Raw genomic sequence first — 13,234 nt, 5'->3', positions numbered from 1 at the left:
TTGATGGGAAGGGATGTAATTTCTGAATCAAAATGATTCATATACAAAGGTTGGTCCCGGTCTAGAGTGGATGTAGTCAGACCGAAAGTTCGGGGAACCGGTTATAAAAAAAAAGTTTCAATAATTAGATCGTGACATGATTGAAGACGTTTAAATTGTTTTAGATTGTAACGACCCAAAATCCGGTATTTCGGATACCGTTGAATCGACACTTTGGTATAAAAAAAATCCGATTTATTCTAAAATCAACCATCAAAATCACATGTCTACAGCGGAAGTCTAAAATAACATAAGTCTAAAATTCTAAACTCGTAAAAATAGAAAATCAAATTCTTCGTGTTTCTGGCAACTATCGAGTCCAACCAAAACAATCTGTTTCAGCTTTCACCTGTGGGAAAAAGGAAGGGATGAGCTACGCGAATAGCTCAGTGAAGTCGCAAGACTATAAACCTCGCCTCCGTACACAACATAGACAATCAAATAGAAAACAAATACAATCAACATTCAACTCAAGCAAACTCATTTTTCTTCAACTTTTCTCTTATCTTTTCTTTATTCGATTATTTAAAACGAATTCAGGCTCTAGGACCATTCAGTATCCCTCAAACGTAGCTCAAAACTCTTTTATAAAACAAAACCAAAAATATCTTTGTAACCCTCTACGGATCGCCGCCGTAGTCGGGGTTACCACTCCACATGGATCGCCATCATGCCCGGATCGTTATGCCATCACATACGGATCGCCGCCGTACCATGGATTCAAAACTCAACCAATCGTCGTAACCCTCTACGGATCGCCGCCGTAGTCAGGGTTATAACTCCACATGGATCGCAGCCATGCTCGGGTTGTTATCATACCATCACATACGGATCGCCGCCGTACCATGGTCTCAAAACTCACTTTAAAAATATTTTAGCATAGTCTGAGGTCACATCACAGTCCCTAACTCAATTCTTTACTTCTCCTATCTTTCCGAACATAATGCCAAAATTTAATTAGTATCCCCAGTTCAACTCATTCTAACGATCCAATAAATCCATTAAAAAACGTCATCACATAACATGTACGTCACAAGCCATAATCACTCAACAGAAATTTATCAATCATCAATCATCATTCATTATTCATCAATTATCAATCGTCATCAATCATAAATCATCACTCATCAGTCATCAATCAACAATCAACATGCATCATAAATTCACAAGAAAATTTAAGGCGTCTATCCTAAAATCCTAACCGCATGATATCTACGTTCCCTATCATTATGTCTAAGCGAATAGAAGAAAGAGGAGTTCTGTCGAGTTCCCTCACCCTGGTCTAAACGATGAACTCTGAAAGATTCGCTCTAATCCTCGATCTCGGGTTCAATAACCTCGAGATTTTCTTCACCTATAATTAATTATCATATATTAATTTTAATCAACAATTTATTTTTCAAAAATATTTACTACCGTAAAAAAAAAGTGTTAATCGAATGGTAGTTTTATGATTAAACTATTTTATTTTAAATCGTTTGAATATCTCTAAATATTTTGAATTTTATAAAACAGATTTCAGATTTGAAATCACGGGATTGAAACGATTCAACCCATGTCACCGGAAAAATTTTCGGCGACAGTGGCCGGTGGCGGTGGCCGGCAGCGGTCATACATCCCGGAATCATCTAATTTTTCCGTTTTTTTTCTGTATCCTATGTAAAACCAATCAAGGAATCCAAATCCGAAGTTATTTTGGCCTAAATCGACCTAAATCACCCTAGATCTAAGTTTTTCTCTGACGGTTCTCGGTGATTTTCCGGCGATGTTTCACCATTTCCGGCGACGACACTACCCAGAAAAGATTCAAGTGCTTTCAAACCCTTCAAGTCTCAACTAAAACCGAGTTTCCGTTCACCGGAAATCTACAAAGTTCGGTAGTGAATGAGGAGAAAAATAACTCGGCGAAAAACTCAGAAGATAGAGGAAAAACGGACCAACGGTGATGAAGCGGTGACCACAAGGCGGTGGTCGACGGTCGACGACGAGCAAGGAGGCAAATCGGAGTGGAAGATAGGCAACAATGGTGTTAGGGTCGGCCATGGGAGGAGGAAAAAGAAGAAGAAGAAACCCTAGCAAAAATTGCAGTCCAATCCCCTATTTTCTGAAATTTTCGAATTTTGCCCAAATTTTTATTTCGTTCTAAAAGACCCTAACTGAAATAACAGATTTTTTCGGAACTTTTAATTTTATCACCTTACCCCAATCTCTTATTTTTATTTTTATATATATTTTTTTTAAATATTTCGTTCGTTATATAGATGATTTGATTTATTTTCACATCACTTTTAAAAAAATGTATTATGTATCTTCCTTCCTGCTACTTCCGACAAAAAAAATATAAATATAATATTTTTTTCTTTTTTATTATTTTTTTACTACCTTGCCAAACTCCAAATGCTCCTAATATTCTCATGCTCGACCATTTCTGATTTGGGGTTCCAGATTCGATTAATTTTATATTCAAACTTTTTAGAAATAAAAACTCTATCAATCCATTTTATATTAAAATTAGTACTCCGTCCTATTTTTGTTTCAAAATAAATGACGTTTTCAAAATTTTCATATAATTTTTAATAATTTTGCTAAATTTATCTCTAATTAATAATAATTAAATGTTCTGTATATTTAAAAATAGGGTAAAACCCATAAAAATTATCAAACTTGTAAAATGGTAGAAAATAAATTCTCAAACTTTTCACCTAACAAATTTATTTTCCAACTTGAAAAAAGAATCATTATAATTCTCAAACTTGTCAAATGTGTCATTATAATTTTCAAACTTATTTTTTAATCAAAATCATTGAGGTTTCTTCTGATACTAATTAACAAGTTTAGAAATTATAATGACATCAACTAACAGATTTATAAATTATAATGACATATTTTGTAAGTTCGAGAATAAATTTATCAAACATAAAGTTTAGGAATTCGTTTTCACTGTTTTATAAGTTTAGGAATTATTATGGGTTTTACCCTTAAAAATAATAATTCTCTATGTAATAAGTAAAGATATTTTGGATAAATCATTATTATTTTTTAATTTATGTGTTTAAATCTTAAAATATATCTAAAATAAAACGAAAAGAGTATTCCATTTGGGTTTTTCTGGTTTTACAAAAATACATATTAATCGATTATTATATTATATTTGATTAGATTTATCCAGTTTTTATTAAGAAAATTTTAAATTTTCTTAAAAAAAATCGGTTTTGTAGGTTTTTTAAAAAAAATTCTGTTCAACTCGTTTCAATTCCAAAATATTTGGTTTTGTAAAAAAAAAATTTAACGTTTGAAAACTTTGGACGAAAACGATACCGTATTTTTTGGTTCAATTTTGAAAATCCGTATCGAAACGACCACCTGTAGCACGAACCTCTTTCTCCTCTCCACACAAGTGTTCGTACATATATTTTGAGATTTACATATACATACAAGTGTATGTGCTTCATCAATCTTAAGAAAAAAGAAAAACAAATTGAAGACATGGACATCAGTTCAGTTGTGAATCCACGGCGTTCCTTCCATCAACTACGCCACTCTGAGGAAACCTCCATGTCTGAATCCTCCTCCCACCAAGTTGCCATCTGCAACATCACACAGACAAAAAAACAACTCTCACATGACATGGCAAATAAGTGAACAGTGACTGATACACATCGACATAGACAAGACCTTGTAGCCTCTTCGTAGGAACTCGAGCGAGCTTCCTTTCTCTTCTTGTAGCCCCAACACCCGCATCAGTTCTTCTTTTGTCTATTCACATACAAAACATTCAATTTTTTTAAACACTCGAAAAACGGGTAATCTAATGCTTTCGGTTCTGTAAGGACGGTTTCACGTACTTCTCCCAGCGTGAAACGGTTTTCACTTTCCGCAACACAAGCGTATGAACCATCGGCTTGTTTAAGCATCACTTGCCATGGCCCTGCATTTTGTTTAAAAATCACTATATCAGACACGATAATCCGAAATGAATCAAGTTACCAACTTCATGTAGAGTCGGGGACAATTTCAGGAAGAGTTTGTGGCATTTCACCAGGATATTGACGGAAAAGCGCTCCGTTGTAGTTCACCACATACGGCGCCACTGCCACTGTCTTAGCCAAAGAAACAAGAACAGCTATCACACTACTTCGTTGATGAAACCCATCAGGAAATGTCAGAGATAAACAATACCCAAACGGCCCAAGTACCTTTGAATATTCTCTGGTTCGGATATAGAAGACGGGTATAAACTGAGAGAGAAACCGGTAGTGCAGATCTTTGGGGGGGAATCCAAGCAGCCCTAAGTCAGCACTGCACTGAAATTCATCAGTCACAGGAGCCAGAAATCGAGACAGAAAGAGAAAGAGAGAGTTGAGCACAATTGCAATGTGATCCTTCAGCAGAAGCAATACCGTAAAGTATCTAGCTCAAGATTGAACAGAAGAGCCGGGCTTGAGCTCGCAAATCTTTCCTTCAAGTTCAAAAAGAGAAAAAACAGAGGACATCTCCATTATCTTACCCTGCGATTGATAGAGAATGGCAGTGGTACCTTTCCGGCAAACTTAAGGATGAGTCTAGCTAGTGAACCGTGAAAGAACTATATATAAAGGACAACACATCCGGAACCATCCTAATCAAGCTATGCGAAGAACAAGAAAGGATATTTATGATCTCTTTTGAGCTGAAAAGATTCCATACCAGATACTTCTCTATCACAGCGAGCTCCTTGGTGCTGCAATTGATAAATATGTGGAGAGTTGGTGGCTCCTTCGGATCCCAACGGCCTGCACGACTGCAAAATCTCATGGAATATACAAGAGGGATCCATTGAAAAAGAAAAGATCATAGATTTGACAAACCTTCATTTTCATCTTCAAAATCAAAGTCAAGGGTATTCCTTATGGATCTAAAGAAATTGGAGACAGAACTACCAGGGACATCATCGAGGCAACCGATACTTATACCATCAATCTAATTGATGAAAAAGAAAAACAAGACACAAGAAAGTTAAAACCTTTCCATCATTATAGCATGGAATATTGAATATATCCGTTAAGGCGAATCCCCAAATATGCGAGACATAAGAGGATGCATAAACAGGTTTTATGTTACATGGTTACCGAATCAAGAGCTGTTTTGAAGAGCTGCGTAGCTCTGCGTTTCTCAGGCCTATCTGGAAAAACCTGAAGCATGTTTTGTTGAACAGAGGGGCGGGGTTAAAGAAGAACAACGAAGATGAAGCAATGAACAAAGTACTGAAAGTGGTTGATACAATGCAAGCTCTGGTCTCTATCTTCTCCCGAAGTTTTCGGACTACAGCCAAGGCCAGTTGTATGTTGGCATCGATGAACTCGTCCGAAGAACCCTAGACAACACAAACAAGCAAAGTCTAAGACTCCACACCATGTGGAGAAGACGACAATTCTCAATGGTAACGAGAGAAAACCTTGTAAGAAGAAAAGCTGCTGGGCAAAGGCCTACATATGAACAGAAGAAGAACAAGAGTCAGGCTTAAGGCAAACCCAGAACACGAATTGAAGAGTAGAGGAAGAAAGGACAAGGGGTTTACGGGAAATCGATCTCCAAACGAGATTTTGAATCCTGAAGAGCGAAGGCGAGAGAACTGGCGGCGTCAGAGACCAGAACCTCATACGACTTGGGCTTGTAAACGGTGACGCCTTTCCTCGGGTCGAAGTCAGAAGAAACAGATGAGGCGCCACCGCTTTTGTCAGTGGCTCTGCATCTGATTTCGGTGAGTGAGACCGACCGAGAAGAGAAGATCGCCGGCAACATAGCCATCGCCGGCAACATAGCCATCGCCATTTTTGCGCTCTCTGCGTTGGGACGCTGACGATGTCGGTCTGTTAACTACAGATTACGGTCGAGAGACTCCCAACCGCACAAATGGTTGACACGTGGCGATTCGGCCGTCTCAACGGGATTGAACAGGTTGGACCAAACGATAGCGTATTGCAAGGTTTTTTTTTTTGTTTTTTTTTTTTGTGAAATTGGCTTGTATTAATCAAAATTAGTGGTACATATACCAGGATACCAAATCCACACTACAAGCATCGAACTTTTCCAAAATGCTGCTAATAAAACCCTTGAAGAAGGGAGAACTTATACAGAGTGAACGAACATCGCGAGCTAAGTATTCTTTTCCCTTTTTGATTTGTTTATCTTTTGACTCATCTTATTGGTTGCCTCTAGTAGACGAGAAATGACACCGAGGACGGTGTCCAGTTCAAGTCTGGGGAAGATTCGTCTAATGTCAAACTATATCCATATAGAGTAGTGTTGCATGTATTTTTCTCTTTTATTTTCACTTTTTAATTGCATGTGCATATAGGATGCATTAGGATTATATAGTTTGTTGTTAGGATTGTGCATTCTCATATAGTGTTTAGAACACATAAAATCACGTGCATAAAACCGTTTTGAGCATTGATATGATGATCTATGACATGAGAGAGTAGAAACGTCTTGAAAACATTGTGATCCGTTGAACGTGGTTATGTTTTGTTGAATTGATTGCTTGACCTTTAAGATTGCTTAGAATAGTTTGTGGGATAGAAATCGTTAGTTGAAAACCATGGAACCGATGTTGTCTAGCCAAGTAGAAAAGTTTCTATAAGAACCCTTACCATGTTTACCAAATTCGGTAAAGTCTATTATCAAATGCATTTGTATTTCTTCATGTGCAGAAAAAGATAGTGAGCATCTCGACACTCCGTTGTCATTATCTCGTCAACGAAAATCGTTCAATGACATGAGTGCATCGATTTGATGGCTTGGGTCTAAGTTGTGGGTTGGGTTATCCAATAAACAAAATCGAAAAAAAAATTGGTTAGGAACCCTTCAACTTCAACGTCCTAGGAACCCTAGATGCTAGCAAAAGAAAAAAAAAGGAAAAAAAATCTAGCTAGATAAAAGAAAAAAAAAGAAGAAGAAAAAGAATGAATACCGAAAGCATAGACTCGATATGATTAGGTAGAATGGTGTAATAGGTTCGAGAGACATGCTTGATAGATGATTGAAGTCCTTGGATTGGTTCTAGGTAGCGGTATAGATCCCATAGCTAGGAAAGGCTATCCTTTAGAGAGGGAGATCATACTAGATAGACTTGATCATTGTTCACGGGGATCTAGGTCGGATAGAGGTTTCGTTTTCGATTATCATTTTGAGTTATGTCATTGCCTCTCCCTCCTTTCAGACCATTTTTTCACGGAGTATTTGCTCGAGGACAAGCAAAGGTTTAAATCTGGGGGAGTTTGATAACACATATTTCGGGTGATGTTTTGATATAGGATGTCTAGCATATTTCACTCAGTTTTACATATTTGTAGACATTCTAGGGCACATTTGGTTTCGATATTGGTTGGTTGTGTTCTTTGGTGTTTAAACATGTATTCACACATAAAGACAACAATAGGAGTGGAAAACATGGATTACGGAACATCACAGACGAACTGGGAACATTTGGAGTTGTTTCGGAGAAAACGTGAAGCTCATAAAGTTAGATCTTGCAAGTCCTATAACTTTCACTCTACAAGTCCAAATCATGATTATATATATCATTGGAAAGCTCTCTTTGATATCTACGCATAGACACCAAGATCACCTAAATCTGATGTCAGAGTAGGAAGTTATGAGTAAATTCATGAAGTCCGTCAAAACTGCGATGTGACACGATCGTGTCACTTGTACAGACACGATCGTGTCACTTGTACAGACACGATCGGGTCACTTAAAATCCGAAAATCTTCCAAATTTGCCCAAAAGAAAGAGGAAATAATTAGGGTTAACCTCCAAGATCGAATTCATTGAGACTTTTGACAGAAAACACATCCTAGAGCACACAAAGGGAGAGAGATTATCAAGAAACAAGGGATCTGAGTAGAAGACGAAGATTACGAAGTCGGAGAATCGACTAAGCATTCTTCCTTTCTTCTATTTTACGATGTTTTGTTGTATTGATATGAACCCTGACGTCTCGATGTTTAGCGAGTAGTTCCTCTGCTGTAGGTTAGGGATTTGCTATGTAGGGATCTTTGGTTTTTAATTCCAGACTTTGTGGATCTATTTATTCCATTCAGTTTATTGAATTGTTCTTAATACTTTTGATCTCGTTGACTGATAACGCAAATCTAGGTGTATAAATAAGCTCAAGTAATAAAAACCTAGATACGGCGAATACCGCAAGGATACGGATCAACTGTAGTACCAGGGTCGAACAAGACTCGACTATGATTCAGATCAGCAAATAGCAGATGAAATAGATGAATACCAATAAACTAACTAAGTAAAATCAGATAGATAATCCACCGTAGCTTCGGGATAACCTTAACGCGCAGGGATTGTTTCTAAGGATGGAGAATCTACGAATATCGAACTCTAATCGGGGATCTCAAGTTCTAATATCAGATTTTGCTCTCTCAAGTCCTAAATCCACTATCCAATAATTTAACCTATCGATCTCTCAACCTAATAGATTAAAATATCAAACGCATTAACGATCACTATCACAGTTCCTAAACCGATTAACCTATCTCTCAATAGTCTTAATCAATTCATTCAATGAATTCTTTCCGAATATAATTCCAACTCTCGTTGTCAATCAGAATCTAAGATCAATTAATCAACAGGCCAAGAAGATCAAAAGCAATAAACTCAATTTAATTAAACCGTCGAGTATCGATAACGTAGTCTCGGAAAATAAAAACCAAATAAATCCCTACAAGATTAAATCCCTAGCTACAGTGAAACGACTACTCACTATCCATAACAACAAACGAGTTCAAATCAATAAGAAGAAATATAGAAACAAATAAAGAAGATTCGCAGCGATCTCTCGACGACGATTCTTCAATCTCTGCTCCCGGTAAACTCCGTCTTGATTCTCTCTCGAGTTCTCTGGCTTCTGCTGTGATCTCTCGATAGTTTCTGAAGCCCAAGATGTCCTCTATTTATTTACTTGGCAGTGTGGCTTCTTCTTTTACTGAAAATAGAAATTCAGATGAAAATAGGAAGTTTTCCCGTAATGCAACACGGTCGTGTTGAATGCAACACGGTCCGTGTCAATTCTCTGTTCGAATAGAGTTTGTTCGTGATCCTACGAACGCCAGTGATGATTCCGTTTGATGATCCTTTTGTATCACGATATCATATATCGAATATAAGACATGGACAAGCCACCTTATCTGATTCGACTGCTTTTTCGTTCACTGAGTTCGACTGTCTGAAATAGACGACGTTCGTCTATAGTGCGGCCATACATTTCTACAGTCTCGCTCACACGAGGGGCCCAGCGATATCTCTCTCTTTTACGAGAGGTACAAATCCCGTCTTGACTATCTACAATCCAGCACATGATTCGTTTCGTACCTGATACACGCCTTTATAGTCCTCCTGTTACGCAGGACTCCTCATGTTGGATTCCGTAGATATCTCAGGTCTTAGGATCCAATCATGGAACCGTCATATGAGATTCAAGTCATGACGCTAGTCCATGTGACAATCTCATGCGGGTCAATCCAGTATTTCGTTCTTCAACGAATACCTATGATTGTGATCGTATCCAAATACCTATGATCATCTATATGATCATCAATCACACATCATACTAGTCTTATTATGTCATCATTCCCATAATGACACAAGACTAGGGAGTTAAGTATCATTCATAATGATACATGGATTTCATAACACATCTAGTATGCAAGAACATGTAATGAATCAAATACTCTCATAAACCATAGAAAGTATCAATACATCAAATGTATCTAAATAAAGCTCATAAACAGTACATCATAGAGCACTAAACCAACAATCTCCCACTTGCTCTAATCATGAACTGCTAAACATCTAATGCCCATATCCCTAACATGACCCTTATGCTTCGACGAAGGGAGAGGTTTCGTCAACGGATCGGCAATGTTGTCATCTGTCGACACCCTGCAAATGTGCACGTCTCCTTTGTCTATGATCTCCCTGATAAGGTGAAACCGTCTGAGTATGTGTTTGGATCATGATGGGATCTGGGTTCTTGCGCTTGTGCGATCGCTGCAATGTACTCAGCTTCTGTAGTAGAATCTGCAACGGTCGCCTGCTTGGAACTCTTCCAGCTAACAGCGCCTCCGTTCAAGCAGAAAACATAGCCAGACTGCGATCTGTAGTCATCCGGGTCTGACTGGAAACTAGCATCGGTGTAACCTCTTACAGCGAGCTCGTCTTCTGACCCACCGTATACCAAGAACACATCCTTAGTCCTTCTCAAGTACTTCAGGATGTTCTTGACGGCGATCCAGTGTGACTCACCTGGATCTGACTGGTATCTACTCGTAATGCTCAACGCGTAGGATACATCCGGTCGAGTACAAAGCATGGCATACATGATGGATCCAATTGCCGAAGCATATGGAATCCGATCCATGCGTTCTCGCTCATCAGGTGTCGTAGGACACTGACTCTTGCAGAGAACTGTGCCACTGCTCATCGGTAAGGTTCCTTTCTTGGAATGTTGCATCTGGAACCGTTTGAAGACCTTATCGATGTAAGTACTCTGACACAATCCTAGAAAACTGGTTGGCCTCTTTTTGTTGCACAAGTCGTGAAGGGAATGGAACTGGAGAAGGTCTGGGAGGTGGAGGTACATACTTAGGTTCTTCCTCACATGTCATCTTAACTGGAGTATCTAGACTGCATTGCAGTGCTCTCTAGGATTTGTCTCAGGTTTACCTGGAAGTGATCCTTAAGGTCGCGAAGGTATAGAGGGAGCATGTTGAGCTATTTGATTATCGATAACCTTGAAATGGGCGTCGATCTGTTGATGTTCACGCATCTCGGTGCGAATGACTTCTTGATCCTGCATAAGCTTTGCGAACATAGACTTAAGATCGAGGTCAAAATCTACCTGTGGTGGAGGCGGAGACAGAGCGTAATTCTGCTGAAATTGAAGAGGCGCTAGGTAGTGTTGAACGGCCTGATTCTGATGTTGTGGGAGAGATCGGGGTCGAGGTTGATGTCCTTGAGAAAGACCCTGATTAGATGGACCACATAAATTTCCATGTGGAGTATTCAAGACGTTGGAAGAATTCTTGTACAAGAAGTTTGGATGATTCTTCCACCCCGAATTGGACACGTTCGAGTACAGGTTGTTATCTACATAGTAGACGTCTTCGATCTTATACCCGTTGGCTGATGTGTCTAAGTCTGAGATCAGATGGGCATTCTCAACCTGCATTTTAAGTTTTGCCAATTCTGCACGTAATGCCTGAATTTCAGATAGACTTTCCTTACCTGCACGACTGTCTTTGAGGCTAACGTTTCTGATAAACTCGTGAGAGGGAGCACACTCGTTGGCCATCTTGTTGATCTGTTGCTCTATGAAGTCGAATGACTTTTCGTTGAGGCTTCCTCCACATGCTACTCGAATAAGAACCCGAGTGTCCTCCTTTAATCCCTGCAAGAAAGTGGAAATAAGGTACCTTTTATCCCATCCATGGTGAGGACATGTTCTCTGGTATCCTTGAAAGCGATTCCAAGCTTCCCGTAAGGATTCATCAGGTTCCTGCAAAAATGAGTTAATCTGTTGTTTCGCGAGCTGGGTCTTGCTAGTGGGGAAGAACCGCTGCATGAACTTTTCTTGTATCTGTTCCCATGAGAATATGGAATCTGGAGGTAGTGTGTAGAGCCATTCGAGAGCAGTATCCATTAAGGAGAATGGAAAGGCTATGAGCATGAGAGACTCATCGGTAACTCCGCGGACTATCTCCACTGACTGGCATAGTAGATTGAATCGAGTCAAGTGAGGGATCGAGTCTTTGTTAGGTCTACCTCTGAAAGCCGATGAGCTCAGCATATTGATGAATGCCGGTTGAAACTTAAAATTGTTACGGTCGATGTCAGGCCGGCGAATGCATGAAAGTTGTTGAATGTACTTAGGCTGAAGGTATGCCTCATAAGTGTCATTGTTGTTCTCAGCAACTATAGCACGTTCCTCCATCTTTCTTTGCTGTCGTTTCTTCTTTCAATTGTGCTTAGCAGACTTCTCGATTTCAGGGTCAAGAGGTACTAGTTTGTCAGGCCCAGAACTCCTGGTCATACACCGGAAATCTGCACATCAGAAAGTAGAACAAACACAAAGAATAGATCAAGAAATCGAGAGAAAAGAAAAAGAAAAGAGAAAAAAAATCTAGATTCAAATGAATCTTTATCCTAGCACTAAACTACTCCCCGACAACGGCGCCAAAAACTTGATAACGCAAATCTAGGTGTATATGTTGAGGAATCTACGGGTTCCTAGCATGAGATCAAATCGATCTAGGGTTTGGTTTACTAGGTTTCATGCAGCGGAAGAAAGATCTAAACCTAGCCAAACGTCACACACAACCAGACTTGCAAAACCCGAAAGACCGTGTATATATCCGAGGGAATCGTTACTTACCTCGTTCTCAATGAAACTTGAAGCAAATATCGATCCGGGGCCTGTTCTTAATCACCTAGGACTGAAGTTATAGTCCCTCTACACGTATCCACACCAACGGGAAGGATTCCAAACCATTTGGAACGAATCTGCTATGATTAGTGAAGAAAAGGGTAACTCAAGAGACGAGATCCAATCCCGGGACAATAGAAATCGAAGAGAACAGGTTCTCTAGGGTTCTAGGATGTTTCTCTGAGTTTTAGGGCGGCCCTTAATTAAGTTTGGACGAAATCCCAAACTTAAATAAGCTTAAAAAACCCTAAATCCGAATTTTGGAAAATTTCCAGATCCCGGTCCGCCGGACCAGGAGCTTGGTCCGGCGGACCGCAAGCTTAGTCCGAGCCCTTCGGACCGCTTGACTTGAAGGCTTGGTCCGGCTAACCAAGTTTTGGTCAGCTCCGGACCAAGTTCTTTCTTCGTCAGCTCAGTCCGACTCACGTTTTCTCGGTCCGCCTGACCCAGCGTCTGGTCCGGGGATGACCAACTCTTGGTTAGCCGGACCAGACCTGGACAGAAGACCTCGGACCGAGCTTCCGGACCACTTGGACTGAACAAACTTGGTCCGGGACTGACCAAACTTGGTCAGCTCCGAACCAACACACTGAAAACTCCTTTTCATGCTCGTTTCGGTCAAATCTCGTTTCCATTCTTCGGATTCTTCACGTATAAGTCCATCCCTAGTGGTGTGTGACCCTGTAGGCCCATTCTAAGTGGTAGTGACTT

General features: G+C 39.6%; 3 protein-coding genes and 1 long non-coding RNA gene across 4 annotated transcripts in view; all 4 read right to left on the bottom strand.

Moving 5' to 3' along the window:
- Positions 1 to 219: 219 nt before the first annotated feature.
- On the bottom strand, positions 220 to 2,154 carry LOC104814756. Its single transcript, XR_771972.2, has 2 exons — positions 1,977 to 2,154; positions 220 to 1,393 (listed from the first exon to the last, which is right to left on the bottom strand). It is a non-coding gene; the product is annotated as an uncharacterized LOC104814756 (long non-coding RNA).
- Positions 2,155 to 3,403: 1,249 nt separating this feature from the next.
- On the bottom strand, positions 3,404 to 5,906 carry LOC104814755 (protein LOW PSII ACCUMULATION 3, chloroplastic). Its single transcript, XM_010542938.1, has 12 exons — positions 5,597 to 5,906; positions 5,474 to 5,504; positions 5,300 to 5,392; positions 5,148 to 5,210; positions 4,887 to 4,998; positions 4,726 to 4,811; positions 4,440 to 4,498; positions 4,236 to 4,338; positions 4,079 to 4,139; positions 3,885 to 3,967; positions 3,715 to 3,795; positions 3,404 to 3,626 (listed from the first exon to the last, which is right to left on the bottom strand). Exons 1-12 carry the CDS (start codon positions 5,848 to 5,850, stop codon positions 3,567 to 3,569), a joined length of 1,086 nt encoding a protein of 361 aa, XP_010541240.1. The 5' UTR covers positions 5,851 to 5,906; the 3' UTR covers positions 3,404 to 3,566.
- Positions 5,907 to 10,777: 4,871 nt separating this feature from the next.
- LOC104814761 lies at positions 10,778 to 11,887 on the bottom strand. Its single transcript, XM_010542942.1, has one exon. The coding sequence runs from the start codon at positions 11,885 to 11,887 to the stop codon at positions 10,778 to 10,780; it is 1,110 nt and encodes a 369-aa protein (XP_010541244.1).
- A 168-nt stretch (positions 11,888 to 12,055) lies between these two features.
- The window catches only part of LOC104814759, a 77,541-nt gene continuing 76,362 nt past the window's right edge, over positions 12,056 to 13,234 (bottom strand). The window contains exon 3 of the mRNA XM_010542941.1: positions 12,056 to 12,141. Coding sequence (XP_010541243.1) covers positions 12,056 to 12,141 — 86 coding nt within the window. The remainder of the gene's footprint in view (positions 12,142 to 13,234) is intronic.

This window comes from Tarenaya hassleriana, unplaced genomic scaffold, assembly GCF_000463585.1.
Source record: "Tarenaya hassleriana unplaced genomic scaffold, ASM46358v1 Cleome216, whole genome shotgun sequence".
NCBI classification, from domain to species: Eukaryota; Viridiplantae; Streptophyta; class Magnoliopsida; order Brassicales; family Cleomaceae; genus Tarenaya; species Tarenaya hassleriana.
Note: the sequence above shows the minus strand (reverse complement) of the source record. Positions and strands in the feature narration are given on the sequence as shown.

What these genes read in the sequence shown, in the direction of transcription:
- LOC104814755 (XM_010542938.1), bottom strand. Translation starts at nt 5,850, where the DNA reads ATGGCGATGGCTATGTTGCCGGCGATGGCTATGTTGCCGGCGATCTTC. An exon ending in CTGTGATAGAGAAGTATCTG is followed by an intron (nt 4,499 to 4,725) that starts GTATGGAATCTT and finishes TTGAACTTGAAG; the next exon opens with GAAAGATTTGCGAGCTCAAG. An exon ending in GCTTTTCCGTCAATATCCTG is followed by an intron (nt 3,968 to 4,078) that starts GTGAAATGCCAC and finishes AACAAAATGCAG; the next exon opens with GGCCATGGCAAGTGATGCTT.
- LOC104814761 (XM_010542942.1), bottom strand. Translation starts at nt 11,887, where the DNA reads ATGCTGAGCTCATCGGCTTTCAGAGGTAGACCTAACAAAGACTCGATC.